Source organism: Lagopus leucura, unplaced genomic scaffold (assembly GCF_019238085.1).
Source record: "Lagopus leucura isolate 7727_CA_CO unplaced genomic scaffold, USGS_WTPT01 Super-Scaffold_760, whole genome shotgun sequence".
NCBI lineage: Eukaryota > Metazoa > Chordata > Aves > Galliformes > Phasianidae > Lagopus > Lagopus leucura.
The window spans coordinates 9,084,416-9,112,114 of record NW_024962257.1 but is presented as its reverse complement, the minus strand read 5'-3'; the positions used below and the strand labels follow the sequence as shown (position 1 = coordinate 9,112,114).

Here is a 27,699-nt window from a genome sequence, read left to right as displayed (position 1 = left end):
TTGAGCTTGCTAATACAAGAATTTTTAACTTTATTTTCATGTACAGTTTAATAATATATAGAGCATAGAAAACGGTATATTTTAAAGGCATATCAAGTAAAAAGAATATTCTAAAATATGTTTGTCCTGTTAAAACTCTTGTTCAAACTTTTTGGCATTTATTTTCTTGGTACTTCGAATATTGACATACGTTCTCTGTGTGGCACCACCTGCATGCTGCTGTTTGTACACTGAAGTGTGTGTGCTTTTTACTTCTAACTAAAGTGACAGAGCTTTCATTGTAGAAGTAAGCTGAGTTCATGTATATATACATCTTTATCTTAAATATCTGCTCTATAAATGACCTAAGCACTATTAAGGCAAGAAACTGAAGAAGCATCTCTTCAAGTCAGTGGCATTTCAGCTTAATTTACAGTGTTATAGAATTATCTTCTAGATATAAAATAGCTTTAATGCACATTTGTTTTAGAATTTCACCCTTAATATTTCATGTTTGAATAAGACTAGCCAAACACCTAATTTACAGACTACTTTCAGCCTTAAACCCACATCTGTTTATTTAAAACAAATCCTGCTTGCTAGCAAAACTCAGGTTTTGAATCTGAAATGTATTCAGCAAACAGCAGAAACACTTTTTTAAAAAGTAAGGGTAGTAATGCCTGAAATTCAGTGTTCCCACTAAGAGGAAAAAGATTAACAGAACAGTAGCATCATGCAAGACTGGGAAAGTGAGAATGCATTTCTCTCAGACTGATCTATTGTTTTAACTGCTGTTATTTTCACTTTTTATTTGCTGTTCTGCTTACTTGTCTAATTAATTTCTTGCTGGTCCTGTTGTGCTTTCTTTGCTCCCTAATAACAATGCTACTTGTTAGAGCATTCTAGGATGGTCAGGGAATGGAGATGGAACAGCATGACCCATTACTCATGTCAGAGACAATTCCTATACCGTTCTGTGAGAACTCAAGGATGAATTACCTGCAGCAATGGGTCAGACTATCAGCTGCTGTGTAATAGGCTAAGTTATCAACATTAGTAGAGCTATGTTATTTTGTAGTAGTAATTTTGTTCTACATTAAGTGTAAAATTTCATTTAAAATTCGTTTATTTTTATTGCCTATATATTGGGTCAGCTGTAGTGAATATCATGAAATGAATACATGGTTAATGCTTTTACAAAGTTAAATCTACATTTTAACATCAAAGGTGTGACTAACCAGAAAAAGCTACTTTACTCCCCCCACTGGTCTCCAAACCCTGAAATCACCACCAGCCAAAGCCAGTATTACATTGCTGAGCAGTTAAATCTGGTATTACAGTAATTCTCTCACAGAATTATTGAAAAGTAAAAATCACCAAAAATTTTGAAAAACTATCCTGGAACTCCTATGCATGATAGTTACACTCTGATTTCTTTAGTAAGAATTTTTATTCAAATAAAATCCAAGTAGGAACTTAGAATGAATTTTGTAAAGGCCAATTTCCTAGTGAGCAGACACAGAAAAAAAAAAAAAAAAAGCTTTTCTAAATTATATATTAGCCAACATGATATATCTAGCCAGATCCCAATGTAATAAACATACTGAATTTGGCTGCAAAAAAAAAGTTAAATTTGGTACTGCACAATGCAAAAATAAGGGGCTGCAGGACTTGAGTGGAGCATCTCTTTCTGCTCAGACTTCTCCAGTCCCAAGATGTACACTGAATTTCAAATTTGCTTGTAACTTTTCCTGCCAAAGGCTCTATATGCTTAAATTAAAAGTGAAGAAGAATAAAGAGAATCATTTGCTGGAGTACAAAAAGGAGTTGTTTACTTTTGCAAAGCAAGTGGTTTTAATAAAAGCTTGATGACACTTACTGCACGATATAAATAGCAGAACGTTCGTCCTCTGCTAGAACAGCCACATTGAGTGCAGCTCTGGGCTTTTATACTTGTTTGCTTTTGCACCATGATCTTGGCCTCATTTTTCACTTCCCCTGTATTTATCCCATCCCAAAGGGCTAGATCCAGGCCAGGAATATGCTTAGCATATTGCTTCCAAATTAATTTGCAAAGACTTTAATAGTAATCTGACAGAGGCCAGGAACTGTTTATGCCTAGAAAAGGGAATACACCATTTCACCACAGATGATGGTGAAATAAGTAAAAGAAAACTTGGGTCAGTCTTGCTCAGACTGAATGCCAGGCATTCCATTAAACCTGCTGTTGGTTGGCTTTTTTTGTATTCTGTTTCATATCAAGAACACAGTACATTTTTAGAGAAACAATACCTTTACTACAAAACCATGTAAATGATTATATACAAAATATTGGAATTTGGTTTTGTACTGTCATGACAGTAATAACTAGCTGCCAACATTTATTTACGTTTCCTTAATACTAGGTACATAACACCACTGATCAGAGTAAAGGCAAATGCAATCCAGGCTAAGACGAAGGAATAGCCATACTGGCCTTTAGAAACTTCAATGGCATATTCAATGCTCTTGTGCAGTTCTTCATGCCTATCTGTGTAAATGGAAGCTGCAATCATCACGCACAGACCTGGAGGAGAACAAACAGCAAAGGTTAGTAATTTTAGATAATATCAGTACGTATAATAACCATCCACTGACTCTCATCTGGCAGCCGCTTCCAGCAGTGTCTTTTTTGCAAACACTTATTTTCCATCTGCAAACTAAACTGGGGGCATTTCAGGACATGCTCTCAGATTTTTTGGCAGGGACTGAATTTTAAGTGCTGTTGCATATTCATGTAATTTGCAATGAACACAAAATGATTCTTAACATCTGGATAGTTTTAAAGACTAACAAAAATTAAGGAAGTACCTGCCTGCAACATTTGCAGTTACTTAATTTGATCAAGATGCTCAGAATCTTAGATTCCTTCCCTCCCGGATTTTTACTTCTGAGCTGTGATGTTACCCATGTTTCCACTGCCTAAACAGTACAGAATTGAGCAGTTCCATGTTTAAACATATATGCAGGACAAGCTATGACCTCCAGAGCCCTACACAGTTCTCATACAGCTCATTCTTTGTGAAACCTTTTTCCCCTTCCCTTTCGTACTTTCATGTAAACATCATTGAAGTCACAAGTGTTGAAAAATCACTCACATGACAGGAGCTGGATAATAGAGGTTAACACAAATCTTTCTCCTTGCTTTAGACGGAAAAGTTGGAGAATGAAAACCAGAAACGCCACACAACAGAAAATAGTAGATAGGACCATGGAGGCCTGAACAGCCTGAATTGATTGATATTCTGCAAAAACAAAAGCAGCTTTGATTAGAAATAGTTATCCCCCCTTGCCTATTCCAGCAATGAGCAGAAGGGCAGAGCTGCACTCTCTAAGCAGGAGTTCAGCAGACACAGTAAACCAACTGTGCAAGCCTCAGAGGGTTCTTCTCACTTTCTTTTTATTTATACAGCCAGTGACTTAAAGACTTTTAAAAGCTTTTCAGAAAACTGAATAAAACACTGAAGAGACCATTTCTCACATACCACATCCTCCACTACCCTCTGTCTACTAAAACAGGGTGAAACTCAATTGTAGGCTAAATTCATATTAGATTACATGTGCCTTACATAATGGGATTGTCTCCCTGCAATATAGATATGACCTGACACTCGGACACCAAAGTTACTACAGGGCTACATGGCTCTTCATTTACCTATTTGAAATACATACTAACTGAAAGTGTGGGAACATAGTTAAAGTAACTCTTGAGAATAAAAAATATATATTTTTTTGGTAAAGCAGGGTAAGTTAGATTGTACTGTATATTAATTCTTTGCATAGATATTAAGTACAATATCTATGTTAAAAGTTCAGACTGTGTTCTCATTTTCTTTCCCTTTTACCCCCATGCCTGTAGAACAGCGTATTTATGTTATTTTAAAGTTCAGTTCTGAGAGGCAAGTTCCACCACTGCAGAGCTACCTTCAGATGTCTTCACCACTTCTACTTGATCCAGTACTTTAAATGTTCTTTGGCTCTTGCTCTTAATTCCTTGTGTTTAATCCCTCATATTGGGCTTTCAGTGTACCTAACAGTTCCTTCTGTTCTCCTATGAGAGAACCTGTAGGAACAGTTTGCTTTTTCAAAATGGAAATCCAGTATTGAAGAATTTAGAAGACATGAGTAGTTAGAACATACAGGTTTTTGAACAAGTATATATTCTTGTCCCTGTAAATTTTATGCTGGTTTCCTCTATCTCCTGCTAAAGGAACTGAGACATATGCATGCACAGATACTCACCTCTGAATTGAACAGTAATAGGTGTGCAGGTGCTATTATTTGTGGCACATGCACTCCAGACATCTGTAGAAAAATTATCTCCTACCCACCAGGCCTGCAAAATAAAAGTAAAGGCACATCCACTGTAACAAACACCTGTTCACTAATCTTTCAAACTAAATTTCAGATGTAATGGACTTAAAAGCATTTGTACAGGCTAGGTCTCAAGAACAAGAGGGCAAGAAACTTGTTATTCTTCCATATTTGTAGATGGGATGGCAAGCCAACAGCATTAAGAACTGGAATATAATTCTGCATTCCCAGTAAAGAACTGAAAGCTCCAGTGCTTCTGCTTGAAATCAAGATCTAGGCTCGGGAAGTAATGAGCAGAAGAACGAGACCGGAGACCTTCCTACATTTTTTCTGATAAATTTGCACTGAGTCGTGTACTGACCACAAAACTGAAGGCTGCATGTTATCTGCTCAATTTTGGAATAAAGGGTATTTCTTTATTCATGTATCATTTTCATTTTAGACCCATGTGAAGTAAGAAAGGGACCAGATAGCAACCCTGAAGCACAAGGGATTTTCTACTTTTCAGACAGAAGTCTTGGACGTTCAAAGATTCCTCTCTCCATAAGATACCCCAACAAGCTGTAATTTGTTCACCCAGACCTTCTTTGGAATGTAAATTCCCTTAAGGCACAACACTTTTTTAACTCATGGGAAACAGCAGGGTAATAAACCAAGAAACAGAAACCCTGTTCACAAATTTTCTGGTTCCCAACACTGAATGAATTAATCTCAACTAACGTAGCTGTGCTGTCAATGTGCAAATGCAGTTCATGCACTGTGGCATCTGACTGGAAGTAATAGCAATAAATTAAGATCTCACTGTGGTATTTCTATTTCAGTGTTTTAACATTTAATGCAAAATAGTACTACAGTGACTGAACAGATTTTTACGGCAGCCTGGGAAATGCTGCAACCACTCCACACAAGTGGCATTTCCTCAGGAAATCCACTCCAATTCCGATAGCTACCCAGGCCTCAGTTCTGAGTAGTTTCTGGAAAAATATGACTTTTAAATATGACTCCTGGAATCATCAGCTGCTTGAAGAGACGTACCAGAAACCTCACAGAATACCAGGCAGATTTGCAGCAGTACAGCAATAAGGACATCAGTGTATCACGATGGTAGCCATATCCATCAGAATAACACTGGATTACTGTGTTAAGAAAAAGCACTACTTTCTCAATAGCACTAAGCCATTCATTTTTTTGCTATCCAAGTGGAATAAATTATTTTTCAGCTTTGAAGGCTTTTTCATATTTTGAGAGTGATTTTCTTGACGACATAAAATCTATGAAAGTGCTAAAACCAAGCAGAAGCTGGTTGCATAGTTTGTTACTGCTTAGAAGTAGTTAATGACACAAAGCAGAGCGCGTGGTTTTGGAATTCTGTAATCCTTTGTATGTAACTGACCTGAGCTAAGAATAATTTCCCTGTCCACTGTCCTAGTTTTCTAAATATTCAAAGGAGCGGGGCAATAAAACTTGGTTTTAGTGCTTTTAATTGATGATCTACTCCAGCATATCAACTAGTTGGCTGAAAAATAACATGTTAGTTCATAAAATTTTGCAATGAAGAGCTGTGGATATCTTATCATTTTACTTAAAGCACAGTCTTCGGAAAAACTATGGGATTCAAACCAGCTTCACAAGTATTTCCAGTAGACTCCTTTTTTTTTTACATCCTAAAAGCCTGTGGACTCATTCAACCTGTCAGAGAAAGAACCCAATGCAGTTAAGAGTACCAGTCACTGCCAGCTGTTTTGGAAATAAGTCGTTCATATTAAGAGCTAGATGTAAACACTGAAAAGCAATCTTTTTCTTGTCACAAAAGTAATTAAAAGAAATTTGAAAAGAAAGCCACACAATTCTAAAACTTTGAGCTGAAATTGCTTCAAGTGAATTGAAACTAATTCATAGCAGAAATTACACTCCTCTGAGGATGGTTTGAAGAAAAGAAGCCAAATCTATTTTTCAGTTGCATAATTGTAAGTGTTATATAGGAACTAACTTTACGATAATACGATTTTTTTCTTAAACAAACGTTTGTTTTCATAAAGTTGGTGGAAAACTTCTAAGGCTCAAAACACATCTAGCAAATTATCTGAAACACAGCAAGTAATAAAAGACTGTAAAAGCAAAGAAATAACTGGGTGCTTGAGGGACAAGAAGAAATGACACTTACATTGTCAATAGTTGAGATGAACAACAGCGCTGCTGAAGTTATGTGAAATATAATAATGAAAGCCAAAAGAATCAACATCCTTGATGCGAGGAGTATTTAGTTCGAGATAAATCTGTTAAAAAAAATAAAAGAATGAAAATCATTCTTTCAAAGCTGTTAATTAATCAACCCATCATTAGACTACTTCACTGTGACTGTAAGTGCCCATGGTCATTGCAAGTGTATTTCAGAGCACAATACCATTGAAGAGTTTGAAAGGTTGTATGTAGTTTGGCTGCCAGGCATGTGTTCTTTCTCCAGAGGTAAAAGACTTCACTAATCATGCTTTATACCAGTATGACAGCTTTCTGTTTGTTACATGTGAGATGTAGCTAGCACCACTAGAGTTTAAATGAATTTCAACTTGAAGCGAAGCCAAGAGGTGTGTTTTCATAATATGCAAGTGGGATGGCTGCAACAAGTAAACACAATTTTTTTTCTGCAAGCTTCTCCAGCAGAGGTATAAAGCACTCTTTCATGTTGACTTTCAGATAATTACTTTTCAAATGACAGCCTCATTTCCATGCTATGCCAGAACTTCCACAGGCTTTTTGGTAAGGTCTTGTTTCAATCATGCTTTTGAAGTAGGGAGAACTGTAGATTTCAGTAGGATGCTGGTAGAACAAAATGAAGTGTTCCATGAACTATCACGTAGATTTAGGAATAGCTATGTTGTACCTTTGGCTTTGTACAGACTGTCCACTGTACATATAATCACAAGATTTATCCATTGGTGAATGACTTAGGGCTACCATTTTCTCCAGTAGAGTTAAATAACCAGTTAGCAGTGCAACAATTCAGTCATCTTCTGTTTAGTAACTCAACACTCTCTCTAGTGCCTCTATTATCTACTTACCATACATGGCCCATTTCATATCGTTTCACATCTCAAATGAAAAAAACAGATATCTTATACATAGTGGAACCACAAACATTTCTTGAAGTGTAATCCCCAGCAAATCTATGAGCAGGTAATAGTTATGGAAAACTACCATATTTTACACAGGAGCGTGCAATTACCTGGCATAGCCATTGTCTTTTCCTTATCGTACACAAAAGCTTTCCAGATGCTATAAGGAAACCCCAGTCTTGCAGGTATTTTCTTTGCATTTAAAGTAGCACTATCACTCGTAAGGACCTTACATATGTTTCTTTACTTCCTTAGCTTTGGAAATTTTCTCCTATGTCAGATGCCCACATACTTGTAACACAGCAAATACATGGAAGAAAAGGCAATTATTTGAAGACTTCATTTTTTCATACCCAACCCTCTCTCCCTTACTGCTGATTCTAGATTCACAGGCTGTCACAAGTATGGCAAGCAATGCAGATGGAGTGTGTAATCAAATAAAGGGACTACTTCGACAGCATTTTCAAAGAGAATAGCTGCTCCACTGGCATTTTTATCAATCCAAAATACAACTGTACTCTGCAAAACTCAAACAAAAAGATAATAGCATATAAACATGCTGGAAACAGACTAGAAGTTCCAGATTAATCCTTCACTGTACACACTGCAGAACAACGTTTTGCTGCAGTACTGCGTTACAACGAGCAAAAAGCCAAAAAAAATTGAAGTGCTTTTGAGATGAGGAAAACTGATCTGATAATACTTATTTCTGTATCAAACTTGAATGCCTGTACTGGAAAACTAAGTCAAATCCTGAAACAGAGAAAGCAGCTAGTCAAATTTTATTCCAATTTTCTCTGCTAACTTGCCTTTTCAATCACAACGAACCACAGAAGTAGTAACTTCTTCCAAAAAGCCAACTCTGCCACATGAGTCAGGATCTTCAAATCTAGCAGCCACATTCCGCTTCTAGAAATGTCATTCATGGCTGCCTACTGAGACTTTCTTGAATGAAAGGCAGGAAGAAGGAAAAGAAGCTATCTTGTGGGTTTGTGTAATGCCACATCAAAGTATCTCCACTGTAAAATGTACCATTCTTCACACAGTCTTCACACACACTTCTCTTGTCTTGTGGTTAGGTTTTTTTCAGTTTCATTTGTTCACAGATGGTATCTAAGCAGACAATAGTCATCTGCCATATAAGGAATGAGAATCAAACTGCACTCTATTATTTTTAGGCTAACAATGCATCTTATTACATGATGCATCATAAAATGAGACAGAAAAAATGTAACCTAATTAAAACCAACCTTGCAAAATCAAGACTTGCCAGCTCAGAACTTGCTAGTTTTAATCAACTGAATGGTTTTGTTTTACTTCTTTTAGCCATAAAGAGCAGATTTTTAAACAGGGTGGATGAACATACACAGTAGATGAGGAGACATTGTATGTTTGCCCCAAATAAAGCCAAGATTAAATGAAAGAGCATTATGTTTTATTTCACACACATGCACACACACAAAAAGGCAGTAAGAATAGCCTGATGCTTCCCAAGAACCTTCCTAAAAGCCACGTTTAGATAATTCCTACTAACTTGCTGGCAATGGCTCCTTTCCTGAGCTGCAAACACTAGCAAAGGCTACAAACACTATAAACAGTGTTTATTTTAATGGACATTAAACCCTTTGGGGGAGCTAGGCTAATCCCAAGTAATTCATATCAGAGAAGACAACAACTTGCTCCCCACTCCCAGAAGAGCACAGATAAATCTGCAGGCTTCAGTCACTCCTGGCAACCTCTTCCTATGGACAGCAGGGAGGAGCGTAAGAAATAATGAGAGAAGGGTCTTCCAGCTGAACCCATACATCTAGGCACAGGAAGCACACAGCAGCTCCTTCCCTTGAAGGTGTAGACAGCAAAGAAGCTGCTCCAGTATCTGCATCCCTTTCAAGGCAGAAAGACTTCATCTCTCAGCACACCCATAAGCAACCACTCTTCATTCGGTCCTGACAAATCTGGGATTTAAAAGTTTATTTTGATTACTGAAGATTCTTCTACTCCCTAAACAAGAAGTTTTTCTTTCACTGGCTCTCTGAGGTCTGTCTGCGTACCTCTCCCAGAAGCAGGCAGCAACGATCCTCTCTCATAAGCTGGCAAATGACGCAGTTATGTTTTTTTCATGGAAACTTTCTGAGAACACTGTTTGCATTAGCATTCAGAATTCTTAATATTTTAACTATTTATTACTAACCAGATGCTTTAGTAGCTTCCTATTTCTGCTTGCTAGCTGTGAGTCTCCCTGATTTTTATTCACTGTTCCTCAAGGGTTCTTTCCCTTCAGGCTCCCAATTGGTTCCAGTTGTTCCAGCAGCTGAAGCTTGCCAAGCCAGCAGCGTGCCACCTGGCAGCATGATCAGCATCTGCCTTCTGCCTCGTCTGCAAAATGGAGGGCACCTGCAGGAACAGATCAGCCTGCACCACTGCTTAACCCGGCTGACCTAATTCTGCTCGGCAGAAGCACATATTCAGGTTAGATTAAAACTCTATCTTTCACATTTAATTTATGTAGCCAAGAAGATACTGGCTCTTAACATTGATTGCTAATAACAACAAAAAATACCTTTTCTAAAAAAGTCACATATATTCAGTGCTCTAACACTTGTACATGAACAAGAATCTACAATTACATTAAGAAGACGCACAGAAATGATCAGACACCTCAAATAAAATTTTAGTATTGATGTGTGATGTAATGGAGGATTCTATACTTGGTTGTTGTTGTTCTTTTTAATTTCCTATTTTTTTGCAGAATATCCTACTTACCCACTGCTAGTACACGCTGCCATGAAAAGATTTCTTGCCCTCCCAGGATTCTTACTCTCAAATTGTTCAACATTTCCATTTTTGTCTCTTGATTATAGGTAAGAATACTGGCATTGATCAGGGCCGTGACTGGGTAGGATCACTTTTAATATCTATCATTTGAAGCAATGTGCACTATGCTTTCTAGTTGAGGTGCTTACAATTAGGTCCACTGCCTTGAGGCATGGATGAAGACCAGGATGGTGCAAAAGATATTGTTCATGTTCCCTCAAACTGGCTTGATTTCTTCTAGCAGTTCTTACACCGTGGACGCAAGTTTCAACAAGGAATGTCCCAATTGTGCAAATGTTTTTGATATATTCAATAAGCATGATTAAGTACGGGAACAGGGCCCAGAGGCTGTGGAATCTCCATTCTTGGACATGCCTGTAACTTAACTGAAGCAAGGCCCAGCGCACCCTGAGCCAGCTCCCTGCTCAGAGCAGGACTGCTGTGGAAAGAGTGTCAGAGGCCCCTCCAGCTCTGCTCTGCTGTGGTTCTGCAGCTGCCACAGGAAACCCCCACGCTCATCTCCAGCAAGGCCCTGAGAACAGAGGGCCGAGTATCTGACTGACTTCATCACGTGACATTAAAAAAAAGAGATGTTGGGGTTGCAGTAAGAATGGTGTTGGAAGTCAACATTAATTCTTCAACTGTCAAACACAGCATTTCACAGCACGTCACAAAGTATGTAGCAAGGCAGAAATGCATAGGTACAGCTGAGTTAAAATTGCTTCCTACCAGTGAATCCAGGAAAGATAAGTTATTAGAAACCTACTGATCACATCCACCCTTGCTGTAGCAATAAGGTTTCCCACAAATGCTGCTAAACTGCAGGACACCAGTTTTACATACACATATGCATCTACATATAAATATAGATTTCAGTTAACACAAAAGAACTGTCCCTGAGTAAAGATCTAATGCCGCCTTCTTTTGCAGAGGAAGGATAAATGCACTAGTCACACTCATCTCTAATCTTCTCAGTAATACAGCATATTGGAAATGATAATTTGCATGTTCGCATTAGAGCCTGATGTACTTTTCAAGAGGCTAAGGAGGACTTCTGTTATTATCTTCAAGACATGCAGAGACAAGAAATTTTTTTTTTTTTTTTTGGAAACACGGTAAAACGATGAAACACACAGAACACCACAAGGGGGGAGGAAGGGGAAGCATTCAATCCATGTTTCCCAACATTTCTGTTCTGTAATAAGCAAACACATTACAACACTGACTCACTTCTCATTGTCTAACTCCCCCCAATCACTCCAACTTTAAGATAAAGTTTATCTTTATTGTCCAGCAGTATTGAGACATGCCTAAATGAATTTCTTCTGCTTAGTACAGAAAGCAAGAACAAAAATAGCCTTGATAGCTCTCAACAGCAGGTTTTATCACTACCTCCCAGCCCAGATGTGATCTCTGCAACCCATGTTTTTCTTTCTTCCCATGTGGTTACACTCTGCTGCCAAGCTACGGCTTGTGTTTGTGCATACTTAACTTCTGCAACCAGAGCACCATGTACACAGCACAGTTTATCCTGCACTCGTCTGCGCTGAGAAGACCAGAGCTTATCTCATAATATGGTCTCTAGCTCTCACTTCCTAACATCATTTATTTGTATCATACTCAGTTGAGTCCACGCATGTAGAAAATCTGAGCTCAGGCAGTCGTGGTGCACGTTCCCAGAAGCAGGGTGAGAACAGCACAGAACAGCTCCAGCTCTGCAAAAGCATGGCTGAGGTGTGCAGGCTGCCAGTCACCCACAGCTGGTGTGCAGAAAAGGCACACCCAAAGCAGGGGCAGAGGATCCGGCCAAACAAGTCAGCATACCTGCAGCCTTCTGCCCCGAGATCTTTCACTGCAACCAGCGTGGCAGGTCCTGGGGCCATCAATAAGAATTTAATTCAGCTGAACCTTCTTGAGGTTACTGCTGTAGAACTGAATAAAGGCAGGCCTTCATTGCCAATTCTTCTGTCCCTAGGTGCTATAATTAAGACCATATATGTGAAGTTAGAAGAAAAATCTTGTATACTGGTCACATGAAAAGTCTTATCATCTTGTGATGCATCATAAGATGTTTGGATCTACATGACAAGTGCTTCATTCTGCTCAGAGCTCTTGTGCCACGTCTCATTGTGTCTCATGACAAAGACAGAGAACTCAGGAGTCAGTGCATTACCTCTAGCCCTGCCTAGTATTCTCTGCTTTATATGGAGGAGAGTGATACTGTAAAATTCTTTTTTTTTTCTTTTATCAAATACAAATTATTCTGTTTTTCCTGAGTGATTCTCAGAACTGGAACCTGAAGGGAACTAAGTTTAGACAGCAAAAGTATCAAAAGCTTTGAAAGTTTCAACAATGCCTAAACGACAAGAAATTCAGGAAATTTAACATGAAGAAAATAATTATACCAGTTGAACCAACCCACTTCAGTTTCATTATTCACTTCTGTCTGAGTTAATCAGGAACACCAACATTAGAGGACAATTACTGAGTGATATTCCTTAAAACAAGACAAATAATATTCAAACTCATACTCTGCCCTTCAGGTTCTCCATGCTGACTACATATAAAACTGGGCAGCGCAGTATTGCTTTTAAGCTTGACTCTCTGCTAACTTGCATTTTTTCCAGTTATTTCTTTTTATGCAGGAGACTCCAGACTCCTGCAGTCACTTTTCCTCCCTTGCCACCACTCACTTACATTTGGTGAACCAGTTAGGTAAATTTTAGTGGCGCCTATTGCTTGTTCTCACCAGCTGCTCTTTCATTTTAGTGATTCTGGATTAAAACCTCAAGATGCCTAGAATATCATTTGCTTCAGGCTAATTCTTCTAATACCAGTTACACTTCTATTTTCAACCTTCAGTGGCTTACGAAATACTGGTGCCCAAGACTGTACTTATGTTACTCTGACCCTACTCATAGTCCGTGGTACCCATAGGTTGCTCCACCATTTGAGTAATTCCCATTGGATCGCTTCCCTGTTGATACTGTTGCCATGGACTTAGCAGGGCAGCTGGCATGTGCTGGAGCTGCCGTCCTGCCTGCTGCCATGTCTCTGCGCAGTAAGTCTGAAATGAATAAGCACATCCTTGCATCTGTCTTCTTTTTACCTGTATTATCAATGCACGCTGGAAAAGAAAACAGAACTTAAACCATCTAGTTCTATTTCACACAATGACTTGGGAGCCTTACTTTAAAGAACCAACTTCTGAACATCTCACAGGACAGGAACGTTAGTCTTGAAGTTAACCCTGCAGGTAGATTTATAAACTGCATGTAAAGACTTTGCTGCTAGTAAACCGTCAAACACACACTGATAGCTCTGTGGTGTATGGTCTACTGTTAGAGATCACAGGTGTACAAGATGCAAAGAAAAACAAGTTTTCTTAAGTAGTACTTAAGTAGTAGGTAGTAAAACAGGCAACCTCACTTGAAGGACTTTTTGGTCTTGATGCATCTTGAAAGATCTCCAGGGACCCCAGATGACCTATTCTCCATGCACAGGGGTAGATTTAAATTGAGACTAGTTTTAATGCTCAGGTATTACATGGCTAATAGTCAACATGGAAACAGCACACACTTTTTGAACCAGGAATCCCTTCAGCCAGCTAACAAACCTCTAAGTGCTTACTGGTTCAGATTAGACCTCCACAAGACTGAATGGGATCATGAGAAGGAAGTGCAAAGAAAGAGCAACAGTCTGCACTGCAGATAGGCTCTCATACCTTCATAGTAGGAAAAGTTATACGTATGCTTATTATGGAATTACACTTCAGGTGCTTGTTTGATATTGGACTTGGAATCAAGTAGGCAAAGTGTACTGCCAGCCTTTACATGGTACAGATACCATAAGATCTTGCTCAGGAGCAGCATGTAGAGAGCCCATAAATTGGGAAGTTACTCAAGCTTGCAGCTCTTTGTGCTATCCATTTTATGTAGAAACTTCTCACTTATGCTTCCAGCTGCTTTTCAAAGTCCTTCATCACAAAGCAGGGAAATCAGAAGGAAACGAAACTATGTTGCCCACATACAACGACTGAATGCATGCAAAAATAATAAAAATAATACATCAGAAATGAATGGCTAGATTTTCTTTCATGTAGGTTACACTACTTATGTCTTTTCAATTCAGTGGAAGAAAATGAAAATAGAATCACTCTCCAGACCTAGATTTTATGTGCAGCCATCTGTCTTAAAACCCATGAACTTCAGCTGAACTAAACCAGTCCATGTGTTGTATTTGACAGGGAAATACAGAGGCTTGGAGGCCAACTGGCAAGATATAGCATGGAGTTTTTGTTCAACTTCCTTCAGGAGATCTTGCCTTGAAACCAAAGCCCCAAGGTCTGCTTTATCTGTGCCTTAATAAAGCCTTTTCTTATTATGGCAGTTAAGTGTTACCTGGGACTGCCTGAAGAACAGTAAACTTGGAATGAAACCCCTCCGTCCTTTGCCTACCATTCACCTACATGTGAACAGATCCTGAAGCACCATTTCAACTCTATATGAAACTATTTTACATTAAACCTTAACTTCTCTTCAGAAACCCTACTTGGCTACCAAAGGTAGAACAAACTGCTTACCTGTTAAGTCATCTCTCCTCATTAGATCTGTGCTATTAAGCCAGAACTTCAAAGACTGGGAAATTATAACCCTGCTATCCCATACATTTCCAATCAAAACCAAGAAAAAAAAAACTGCAGCAAAATAGGCTAACTAACTGCTAGCTTTGAGTACCAAGAAACAAAGAAATTGATGCTTCTAATTTCTTAGGAATGTTTTTAATAAAGTTTTGACCTAGGAATGGCAGCGTTGCTGCCACTTCTGTAACCATGTCGGTCATTTATTTGCAAACAAGTTCAGACTGGGTTTAGACTTGCCCTACTACTCCTTTCACTATGACCTTAACTATTGCTGCTTGAACTACAGAACAAAGTCAGTGTGCCATGAAAGCCATTGTGGGCAGACAGCAAAGCAATCAGGCAGTGCCTATGGGAAAACACAAGCACAATGCCTTGCCACAGGGCGGGGAAGTGGCACTCACAGGGAAAATGAGCCTTCTGACAGCATACCTGAAAATCCCAGAACAGTCTCCAGCTTAAAAGATTCAAGATAGAGTTCTTCAAATACTCCAGAGAAAAAAAAAAAAAAAGGACTGAGAAGCCCAACAGCCACCATGTGTTGAGATCATTTTGCAGGTAAAAAGCTGCAATCACAGAAACCAGCTTCCTATGCTGGGCAGACAAACCCTTGGCTGCAGGTACATTTGACCTGCACTGTTTAAGCTTTCATCCTTTCAAAACTGCTTTTTCGATGCTTTTGCATGTTCAGCAGGAAGACATCTGTCCTCTTCAAGCAGCACAAAGAAGCACTTTCTTCACAAGAAAATCTTTTCAATATTCTTCATTTTCCCTAAGACCACTATGTAACTGTATTTTTCTGCTGGGTAATCATAATCTGAGGTTTAAGCCCATTCAGCACAATCCATGCTGGTATAAGGTAGGTGGCTGAAACACCATCTCTTAATTCCCATCAAGGCTATTGTTTGTGTCCTCCACCATCTGTTCATCCACCTTCAGCTTACGCTGAAATAGTCACATGCCTTTGGAGAAATGATAACAAAAACCTGTCTTTAGTGAAAGATGCCCCATGGCAGCAATCCATTGAAGAGATCTGCTGTACCTCAAGAGGTACACACTGTTTGGGAAAATCCAGCAGTAATGCGAAAGAAGGAACTGCTTGTATACTGCTGGTTTGGGTTTCTTACTAAATATGCATGTATTCTCTTAGGTTTCACAGAGGCATCTAAAAGTACTACGAAATACCCTAAATTACATATAGGTTGATATCTTAATATACTTACAAAATTGGGAAAAAAAAATAAGCAGTTTCTTACATGTTATGACACATAGAAGGGAAAAGAATAATGTAACCTAAAGATGAGAACAAATAGCTATAAATCAGGTATGAGCACATTCAGGAAGGACGTAATAACTCTCAGAGCTCTCAGGTTCTTGGAGCAACCTCACAATCACCTCAACAAGGAAAAAACAAAAAAAAAAAAGGCCTGTCTTTTTATACTATATATGATAGAGTGTTAACCAAGGAGCAGGTCTGGGAGCGCAAAAGAGCCCTCTGGTTCTGTACTCCTGCAAAAGATTATCCCAGCAGTCTGATTTAGGCCTCCACATTTTCTGCAGCATCTTTTTGCAGGATCAACATGGCCTTGGCACTCAGCAGAATTATCTCATAGTTTTCAAGAACTTCAGGTACTGCTGGGAACAAAGCCGACTGTTGGACTGTACACTGGAGTAATAACAGAGTGTGATCATGGGACCAATAGCAGGCAGAACTCACTCCTCAGGTGGGCAGCAAGCTTCAAAGAGCAGTGAGGTCTGGCCTCGTGAAGGTGCCCTCAGGCCCCCACTCCTTCCCACATTCAGCAGAACTGGTCTGGAGCAGCCAAGCTCAGCACAGGCTACCAGCACATCCCTGCCTCCAGCCCCAGTGAGTGGGTGACCTCATGGAGCCAGGCAACGACACGGGAGCAGCAGTAAAGCTTTGCCAGCTGTAAGACGTGCCTGGGAACCCAATCCTGCAGCAAATCACTGAGCCAAGGTGTGGCCTGACCTCACCCGCACTCCATCACCACGCGGCCATGTTCTGGCACCGAGGCTGTCCCCACTCAGTACCTGCCGGGGCAAGGAGGCATAGACCAAGTGTAACATGAGACCTTCTCATCAGGTCGACAGTTTAAATGTGTCATCAGTCTGATCCAATAAAAAGCAAAAAGAACAAAAAACAAAAGGCACCTGCAGCATTAATTCTAGACAATAATAGAACTCTGCGAGCAAATCTCAGAACCTGGGTTTGACTGACTACAGGCTCCTGCTTATCCAAAGATTAATCCAGATACAACAGAACAGCTTGAGTGATTTATGTTGTTCCACCTAATTAACCAACAAACAAAGGCAGAAAAAGTCTGTCTTTCCAGATTGAAAGCAATTCATTTAATTCAGTAGAAACGAAAGCTGATATTGTTTTAACTTTGGCAGATGCTCTATGGAAATTGCTAGCAATTGTGTTATATTCACTGCTGTAAAATTTTCAAACTGCTTGTTTTGATTTGGCGATGACTTGCTCTGTATTGAGAAATTTTAGTTTTAGTTATTTCAGAGTTTGCACATCATCTATCAGGAGTGTGAAGATATATCCCTATTGACTGTAGAGCACTTGGCTATAAAATGAAAAGAGCAAATTCTTCCTCTATTACTACTATTTTGTTTCACAGCAACATGGTAGCATTTAACTGGTCTTAATACTCAACCAAGTAATCAACTTTCTGAAGGCTGCTTTTACATTCTAATTTGCAACCAGCGCAAGTGAAAGTAAAGCTTCAAGATTGCCAAATGAACTTTCCCACCTCAGGTAGGAGCACTTCTAGCACCTCTTCACTGTAGAGTTTCATGCACCAGTTGGCTGCTTTTTTGCACTCTGGCTGCTCTGTGGCAACTGAGCCCAGCCAGCTCCTGCCTGTGTCAGCCTTATTCTGCCCCGCAGCCCCTCCTTGGCCAAACTGGCTGCCAATACAGGGCCTGCTTCACCACAGGCTGACCTGCCAAGTAAAGGCCCCATCGAGCATGCTAGCACATGATAAAATGGGCAGGCTCATTCTCTTTAGGCCTACTTTAGGCTCTTCCTGCAGTCTCCAGACTACGGTTTGTTTTTGTGTTTGAATTACACTGCTGATTTGTTGCTCCCGTGCATTGAGAACTGTCAGCCCTAGAGACCAAGGGAGTCTGTAAACTGACTGAAGAGCTCAGCAGCAGCACACACATCTCAACAGGGATATCTGGGTACTTTGGAAGGTCCCTTTCTGCCTGAAAGAAGGGCGTGAATTTCATGTGCCACTTAGCACCTCCATTACACACTCACACTTTCTGTGTCATTCCAGACACCGTGTCATGTTTAAGAATTGGAGAAGTCACCCATAAATGTATGTCCCATAGCCATCTCTAAGGTGTGCCTGAGTCAGCCCACTTTCTGCCCAACCTAAAGTCTCCTTTGAATATCTCTCCACAGCCAGAGGGCTGTATTTTGAGGTCACACCCAAATTATGAGGCTTCATTTGGCATATGCATACCATCATTAAACTTGCCCATGAAACTTCATAGACAAAATAAAAAGGTGTAATTACATTTTCCCCATTTGGTGAAGAAACAAGAGTTCCTTTGATGGATGAATTCAAGCCATCAGGCTTTCTCTTGAATCCCACCCAGCAAGATCTATTTTCTGAAAACTGAGATGCTTATCTTCCTGATGAAGTCATGAACACTACCTGATGTACTGAGATACATTCTACGAAATTATCTCCCCTCTAAAATAGTAATGCTTTCAACAAGGATAGCGAATACAGAGCCCACATCACAACAATCATTAGTTTGTTTTGAGCATCCAAAAAAAAACAAACAAAACCTAACAAATGCTGAACAGCTCCACGAATGGAATTCCTCACTGCTGCGGCTTATGCTCCCCCCATTTTCCCTCTGAAACCAATGTGATTTCAGTAAGTGTGTTCCTTTCTCCTTTCACATTTGTCTGCTTTCAAGTATTGAGTGAATTTTATACATGAATTGTTTGGTACACTGCAGGATAAATCTCTTTCTTATCAGTTCTTGAATAACACAGTGCCTTATTCTGCCAGGTCTTCTTCCAACAGGAACATGGCAGCAGGACCCAGAAAGTGCATGTTCCGCTGGCTAGCAATACAAGTGGTCTTGTCCCCAGAGACCTACTTATCTCTTTAACTAAAAGCATTCTTGTAGTGATTTATGGGGTGGTGTCATTCAAGGCAGAAATAGAACATGAAGTCTTACTGGAAAATCAGAATATATACAAAGTACTAAAGTGAAAAGAAGCCCCTTGTGCTGCCTAACACCTCATTTCTAAATGGACTGGCAAACAGCAGTAAGAAGAGACAAACTATGACTGATATAATTAGCAAAAACTGAGGAAGGCCTTCCCTTCTAAATATCCGAATGGGACTCCTCAGTACAACATTCTTCTGATCATTCTAAGAACTTCAAGCCCAAGGTGGGAAACAACCCTGAGATAAATAACACCATAAAAGAAAAGTCATGAAAATGGAAGAGAAAGACACAAAACAACTGTGAAGCAAGAGATGCTAATAAGTCATGAAGCAACATTATCCAGCAGTGGGTAATAGATGAAGCTGGTGATGTTGATTTCATTTAAGCTGTGTTTGCCAGAAGGAGTAACTACAGCATCTGAGAATTGCAGTAGAACTCATCTGAGAGCCTCCAACCTTGACTGGCTCTGTCTGTTGAACAATTTCCATTATTAGCAAGAGCTTTAAATCTGTGTAAGCAAATAGAATACAGTGTCTTTCCTCCCTGGCAGATCCACAGCATAATCAACACTGTTTGGGTGCTTACAACAGAAGTCCTTCCAGAGACCACAAATAAAGAATACACCACCAGCAGTGTCTTGTCTACTGGTATTATGTTGTTTTTATTTTAAATTATACCAACAGACTGTTTTCCTTCCCAAACAAGTATGCTAACAAGAAACCGGTCACCTTGCTACAGATCTCATGATATAATTGTATTTCACTTTGAGTTAATGTTGATGACTCCCCGGCTGGCAGAATAATTCCTGGTTTCATCAGAATAAACCTAGCAGGGTATGCAGCTGACTTGGTAAATCCATGTCAGCCATGCAGTTGACACAATACAAACTATGCACAGCTGTATTCAGCATGAAGAATCAATCTTCCTCCAGGTACCCATTCTCCAGATCTATTTTACAAGTTCACAAACAAGTGCAGAGGACAGCAACACAGCTTAATGCCTTCATGAAGTCCATGCCCAGGCACCCATCACACGCAGGCACTGCTGCTGCCTGCCCACCTGCAGCCACCTGCCATCCCACTGCCAGCAGGGCTTTTCTGGGGAGCAAAGCCTTCAAAATCAAAGCAAGAGAGCAGATAGAAGAATCACAACATAGCACTTCATTTGACAGAAAAAGTATCTTCTCGGCAGGAAAGAAGGCTTATGTTACATAGCTAACGTACCAACCTTGTATGTATGGAGTCTGAAAGTAAAGGAAAAGAGTTTGTTTTTTTTTTTCTTTTTGATGGACACCAGCCAACCCTAGCTGTTTCTTTTCAAAGCTCCTACAGAACTCCGTGAAAATGTGCCTAAGTGAACAGCTATTCTCAAGAGTTTCTCCACACACTTGTAATGAAGTCAGATACTTCTAAGATGTTCAACTGCAACAATTATTCATCATTTACGAAGTATTCCCAGGGGAAAAAATAATATATATACAAAAAAATAATAATCCAGCACCATGTGAACAAGTTAAGCTGCCAAGAGCTTAACGAGGAGGCTGAGCTGCGGGTTTCTCGGTGGCAGCAGGCTGTAAGCAGCGCCGGGGAAGCGAGCTGAGGCAAGGAGGCAGTGGGAGCTCTTCCTCAAGATGTCCAAACAAGGAGCTGACCTCCACAACTGCGTAATGAGAGCAACCCGCCTTGCTGAAAGCCGCCTGCCCGGGGCGGGCACCGAGCTCCAGGCTGCCAACACCGCCCTCCCGGTGCCACGGGGCTCGGCAGCCACCAACGGCCCCTCTGAGAACGTCGGAGCGGGTTTTTGAAACCGTAGTTTGACTCAAGTGGGAAAAAAAAACACCAAAAACCTAAAGCTGGCAAAAAAAACAAAACTTCACAAACCGAAGTCTGCGGCGCGTTTTATTTAAAAGTTCTTCCACTAGGGGGGGTTCGGCTGCCAAAAACAATCAAGCGTTACTGTAGTACACGCAAACTCCACTCAAATAACATCAACAAAGCAAAAAGAAAAACGAGGGGGGAAAAAAGAAAGAAAGAAGAAAGGACCCTGAGGAGAGGGCGAACTCAGCGCGGGGCGGCTCGAGACATCGTGGCCGCCCGCTCCCCCAGCGTCGCTGGGGCCGCGCGCCCAAAGTGAGGAGCGGAGCGGGGCGGCGGCTGCTCACAGCCGGCACTGCAAGCGGCGGGAGCCTGGCCCGGGTGGTAGTAAACAAAAACCCCCCTCAACTTTTTGATATACATATAAATATTTACTTTTGTTTTTTTTCTTTCTTTCTTTCTTTTTTTTCGGTTTCTCCGTCCCCTCGCCGGCACGGCCGCCCCCCCCCCGCACAGCCCCGCGCCCCCCTACCCCCACCGGCCGCGGTACTCACGGTGCGCGGGGGCCGGCGGAGCTCTCCGCGACCGTCTGGTGGCGGGGCTGCTCCCGCCCTCCTGCAGAAGTGATGTCAGACGAAGGCTGGGTGTGGAAAGAAAATAATTTTCAAAAGTGCCCCTCATCCGCCTGCGGAGGCAGAGGTGCGTGTGTGTATGTGTGTGTGTAGAGGGAGGGACGGGGCGAGCACGGGAGAAACTTTTCCCCGCCCGCTTCCACTCCGCCCCGCGGCCGCAGCAGTCCCGTGAGCGCGGCCCCGCGGGTTGAGGCACCTCGGTGAGAGCGGCGGCTCTGTGAGGAACCGCCCGTTCTCCGTCCCCGGAGGGCAACGGTACGAGGAGCTCCGCGTCCCGCCAGCGGCTCTGGAGCGAAAGCCGTATTGAGGCAGAGCCTCCTTCATAGAGACCGTAGCTCCGCTGAAGGGGAGCCCGCAAAATTCTTGTCTTTTTTCGTTCACGGAAAACAAAAACAAAAACAAACTTGAATAAGGAGAGCTGAGGCAGGGTTTAGGAAGCCATCTCCGCGCATCCCGTTGGTGACCGCACACCTCACGAGCTCTGAGGAGATCTGGTCAGCGCCATCACCGCTATAGTGAGTCGGTCCTGACACGTGTCTGTTCCCAGCCTTTCGCAAATTACATGACAGAATAGACCAAATAATGACTACTCGCAGGTAGGCGATGCTGCTTTCACTCACAAAGAAGACAACTTTTGGTTGCCTTGCAGATTTTTTAGAGCCTCTACGCTTGCTCAGAGGGCTGAGAGATCCCATGTGCTGATCACAATCAGTTCTTACCACTGCTTAAGGTTGGCTCTTAAAGTCTTTGCACAAACAGCTGCTGTTCTGCAGAGCAAAGCCCAGTTAGTGCCTAACCAAAAGCTAACAGCACGACCTGCCTTTCAGTCCCTCTGAAGGGCAGCACTGGTGGCCACGCACTGCTGTGAGCAAGCTCATGCCCTGCTAAAAAGCAGAATTACAGCAATGTGGTGAAAAGATTGCTTCAGCAGTCTAAATTCCATCAGCTTCAAACACTATGGGCAGTTCAACTGAGAAGATGACATTCTCTGACATAGAAATCGCTCTGGGTGTGTCATTTTCAGTCTGAAATTAGCTTTAACTCTGTTACAACCACAAACATAAAAAAAAAAAAAAAAGAAAAAAAAAAAAGTGTTCATTAATCACTTCAAAATCACAGATATGACCATCCAGTGTCATAAACAGTCCCACCTGTAAAACTTTGGATTTCTACTAGCAAATAAATTCCAAGTTCTGGGTAGGAGAGATTGGCAAAGTGCTCTAGTGACTGCTTCCTTTTGTTCTTCCAACTTGCCTTGTAGTTAAGACAGGATTTGGAACACCAAGTGGTTATAAGAAGGATGCTCATAGCTCTGAAGGAGCAAAGGGAGAAACTTGAGAGTGGCAGTGGAAGATGTGGCACTGCTTGCATATGTGCAGGGATTTTGGGAAGGAAATATGTCAGGCTGAGCACTGGGAGCGCAAGCACCTGACCAAAGCATTAGAGTTGAAATCATTCCAAATATTCCCCTATTTGCCAGTGGAATTGTGGTATTAACCAAAGTACTTGATTTTTAAACAAAAGATGTTGCTTCTTACAACTTAAGTGACTAAAAAGAGGAAAAGTGACTGTTCTACTTCATCATGTACTGCATTAAAAGCACTGCCTGCTGTTAAGTGTATAATACTGTTCCTATAAGAAAACAGAGCAATATTTAGTGGTAAAAATAGTCTCAGTTCTTCTTCCTTAATTTCTCTTACCTGTGTTTTTAATTGTTGTATAGTTGTCATCCATATTTCATTCTTAGCTAGAAGCTAAGAATAAATATTTTTAAAGCATTATCAACACAGTGCCAGAACACTCCAGGCTTTAAATGGAAACAAATTATCCAGGTTCTATTCTTCAGGCTTAATGTTGGATTGATGAGCTTTGAGTTCTTTTTTTAGATAATGCTGGGTGTCCGAAAAATGCTGTTGACCTTTTTTCTGATTCTTGGCTCCCTTGCGTGAAGGATGGTACTGTGGAGGAAAAGGTGGAAGGCCTCCTTCTCCCTTGGCAAGCTTACATGGAAAGATACACTTCTGAGAAAAAAACAAAACAGTAGAATTCGTACTGAGAAAGCACAAGACAGTCATTCCATGTCAGTTCTTCCTGCTTGTCTTGTCATATCCTAGACTGCATCTTTAAAACCAGATGGGATTTGTAAATGAGCAGGTGTATCTCTCCCACTTCTCACTACCAGCTGCTGTACCACCAGCACTGGACACAATTTACCTGTATTTTGAGAGAAGCCTTTTTCCCAATGTATATAGTTCACTTTTATAATTGAGAAGCTTTTGCAACAGGGTCTTGAAGTGCAGGCCATCATGACCTGACCATCATGAGTCTATATAACATAAATTCAGGGTAAAACATTGGACTTACTGGTAAATATTTATGTACTGAATGTTGAAATTTTGATGTGAAAAAGCTAGAGGATGACTGCAAATAGATAAAATGAGACTGTGACATAAGTGTTACTTTCATTAATTTCTAAGATAGAGAAAGAAATGGAATAGTAATAATTTTATTTTTATCTTTATTTGTTTATTTGCATACACAGCTACAGCCAATTTGTTTTTGTGGTTCTTATTGTATATCAGTGAGTGAGAGAATAAGCACTTCATTGCAATTTTTCCTCTTTTATTTTTTTAGGAGTAATTATCTCAAAATTAGAGTGTAGGTTGCTAGTTTTGTCTTTGTTTCTGTTTCCCAACAGAGCAGATGATGAATTACCTCCAAGTCATTAAGTCCTTGCAGGAAAAATAGAAGTGTTTGAGAATGAACTCACTACTTCTGTTTTTCACATGAAGAGGCAGTAGTTGGGGGAGCTGTAGAATGAACTTGAAAACATTCTTAAGAGAGCACCGGCAGAAGAAATCTCACGTGTATTTCAGGTACAGTAATATGGAAAAAAGAACCATGCAGCTTTAGGTATCTGAAAGATTGATCTACAAATGTGTCCACTTAAAAAAAAAAAAAAAAAATCCTCTGTAATTCTTTGTCTAGGACTTATGGGAACAGTAAATGTTGCCTGCTCTACATAGTGCTGCCATTCACACAGCTTTCTATGGAGCATCTTTAATCCTTCCATTGCTGGTTATTACCTTTTCTTAATGTAAGTTCTGACAAGCATAAAAGCTTTGCAGAAGTACTGAGACACCTCTGTTGTTTTTCTTTATTTAGAGTTAAAAATCCTTACCGAAAATTTTGTAAAATAGGGTCTGGAGAGTTCAAATGTAGTGTGAGTCATAGCCATGATTGCTCAGCATTGGAAAGCTTGGCAATCTGGAGCTGAGAAACCTAAATTGTTTGCTTGGGAAGTATCCACACCTTATCACATGATGCACACAGTGTAAGGAATAGAGATAGAAATACCAGTTGATTTACGGTAAACTCTTTTATTTTGTTTTTTGGAGCAAAATCACATTCTTCTAATGCTCAAAATCCAGAGGAATGATTTCTTCTACCTTGGGAAATATGCTGTAGAATGCTTCCATCATTGGGCAACTAACTCTGTGAAGGAAGAAATTAACAAAACAATGAGAAAATAAGAAAACAAACTTCTCCTCTCTCACGGTTCTTAAAAGGCCACAGAGAGTGAGCTGCCAGACACAGAACATCATCATACTGATTTCATTAGCCCTTTACTACCCACTGAGGCACACCTGGGTTCTCTTAGCTCTGCCCTCACCCCTTCTCCTTCAACACTGTAAGAGCAAGGAGGCTTTTTGCTTTCATCCCTTAGAGCGCTGGTATACCTGTAAAAAGGGTCTCACACCTTTACAATCCTTGGTGTGTCTTTAGTAAACACATACTCCTACCTACTCCAGCCTTAGGAATGTTTTCACCACCCTCTTGCAGAATCATAACGAGATTAAGTAAGAGCTGCGGCTTCCCAGCAATCTCTGACTTCTTGAGAGCTGAAGTCCATGTTTAGGCTTGCTGAGTTTAGAACAGGGCTGTTGGAAGAAGTTCTGAAAAACTTAGGAAATCTTGAGAAGTGTGAAAAAAAAATTCTTATTCCCCTCCTTAATTAATATCAATTAATACACTTCTCCAACTGCCACTTATTTTGCTGTCACCCTCTGAACCAAATGATGTGTGAGTCCCTCCATCACAAAAAAAAAAAAAAAAAAAAAAAAAAAAAAAGCCAGAAAATAAATGAAAGCCTTTAGGGAGCTACAACAAGGCTTCACTGAAAAGAGTGGAAGTCTTGGACATAAACAGCACAGCATATTACACAGCTCTGTTCCATTGTTAATGCAGCAAACATGTATGGTATATATTAATTCCAAGTTTCCTTTTGTTTCCCAAGCTGATCTGCAGAACCTGCAAATCAGTCAAGAGGATTTAAATGAAAAGGAAAAGCTCACCCTTCCTTTTCATCCCCACTCTTGTGTGTTCTCTTGAAAAATGCTCTTTTTGTATTAACGTTGTAATTACTTTAAGGAAACCAATAAAAATTCTGACAAAAACTAGCCAAAGCAAACTGTTGCGGCCCCTGGAAATGTTATTACTGGATCAGACAAAGCTATGTGATTTCATTAAAAGAACATTTTGAAAGCAGTATTTCAGAAAATGGTTATGGATAATGGTGACAAAAGCACTGATTCCAGGAGCCTTTAAGGCCGGAGGACATTTTGGTTTGTATAGCTGTTGGCTACAGTGTCACCTTTCTTGAGCCCATTCGCAGAGCCTTTCTGGGTCTAAAGTTGTAAGGACTATGGTAAATTAAAAAATGAGCTCAGTAATTGGATCTAGCTATTAAAATTCTGTAACGTTAGGATTTGTCAGCCCTAGCTTTGTTTGGAAAAGGAAAGGAAAGAAATTGGCAAGGACTAAAGACAAGCCGCAACAAAAAAATAAATTGTGGAGTCTCTGAAGTGCCGTACAGCACGTCAAGGACTTCATACATTACAAATAAATCTGTACATTGCTTTCAATCCTGCCAAAACAATCACAATAGCAACCCAACCGTCTAAACATATTAGCTTTACAAATCAAATGCAGAAGAAAACAAATTCTAACCAGTCACTATGCTAGAGAGATGAAAACTGTAGCCTAGATCTTGTTATTAACAAGAGAGGTAATAAGGACTTGGCCAGAGAAAACTTGCCATTGTTTGAAATCTGTAGAAGTGTGTGGTTAATGGTAAGACCAGGATGTGATTGGGCAAACAAAATTCAAAACAAGGTCAAAGTGTCCACAATAAAAAACTATTTTGAAAAGTAGCCACTTGTACTGCTTAGATAAAGGATATATTTCGTCAGTTGGTTACTGACCTTGTCACCCAAAACAACACAAGTCTCGAAACACTCAGAAGTCCTTAAGAGTGAACTAGAAAACATGCCTGTTTGCTCCTGAAAAGAACTGATTACTCTCCGCACATTTCAAGTAATATGAAATGTTTAGAATGTAAGAAATGAATAAATGATTTCTTCATCTGAACTGTAAAGTGAAATCTACTTAGCATTTTCATTTCTTAGTAAAGTCCAGACACATGAGGAGACTTAATCCATTCACAGCAAAAGATGTGACAAACAGCTCCACTCCTCACAGTGCTATCTTTCTGTATGAATCTGCTTGCTAAAACATACCTGTAAATACACAGCTTTCAACTGTGACTTGCCTCCAAGACAGTTCTGCTGACAGGCCCATGCAGCAAACTATAGCATTCCTGCATCTTTCTCACTTCAATGGCAAGTTTGCTGTGCAAACATACTGCTTCCCTATAAATTGGTGCACACATACATATACACATTTCCAAATATCTGAACAACAAAATTCCAGTCCAGGAACCTGATCATCTGAAAAGAATTTTTGGGTTAATATGTTGACTGAGGACTAACACACTCCACAGAGTCCATGCGGAAATTCATTATCCTTGTTTATTATTATAGCATGTCTCCATCAGAATATTGTGCCTACTTAAGTCTGATGTAAGTTTCAGTATTTTAATGACCACTTTGTTAAATCTCAAAATAAAGGCATTACAGAGAAGGGAGAAAACAGCCTCTACAGGTCTTAACTCACTGAAGTCAGTGCAATAAGCCCTTAACTCCTTGTGTGAGCATTCAGCAATGAAACAGATTCTGACCTCAGATACACATTTCTAAATCTCATTGTCTTAATTGGATGTTGCC

The 27,699-nt window shown here is 40.3% G+C and overlaps 1 protein-coding gene and 1 long non-coding RNA gene across 2 annotated transcripts in view; one reads left to right on the top strand and one right to left on the bottom strand.

The window, feature by feature from the left end:
• EMP2 (epithelial membrane protein 2) lies at positions 1–21,691 on the bottom strand. The gene is made up of 5 exons (XM_042863972.1): positions 21,497–21,691; positions 6,497–6,608; positions 4,261–4,354; positions 3,117–3,263; positions 1–2,545 (listed from the first exon to the last, which is right to left on the bottom strand). The coding sequence occupies exons 2-5, from the start codon at positions 6,572–6,574 to the stop codon at positions 2,361–2,363; spliced, it is 504 nt and encodes a 167-aa protein (XP_042719906.1). The 5' UTR covers positions 6,575–6,608; positions 21,497–21,691; the 3' UTR covers positions 1–2,360.
• The window catches only part of LOC122175931, a 36,508-nt gene continuing 30,486 nt past the window's right edge, over positions 21,678–27,699 (top strand). The window contains exons 1-2 of the long non-coding RNA XR_006177577.1: positions 21,678–22,170; positions 24,273–24,450. This is a non-coding gene — a long non-coding RNA (uncharacterized LOC122175931). The remainder of the gene's footprint in view (positions 22,171–24,272; positions 24,451–27,699) is intronic.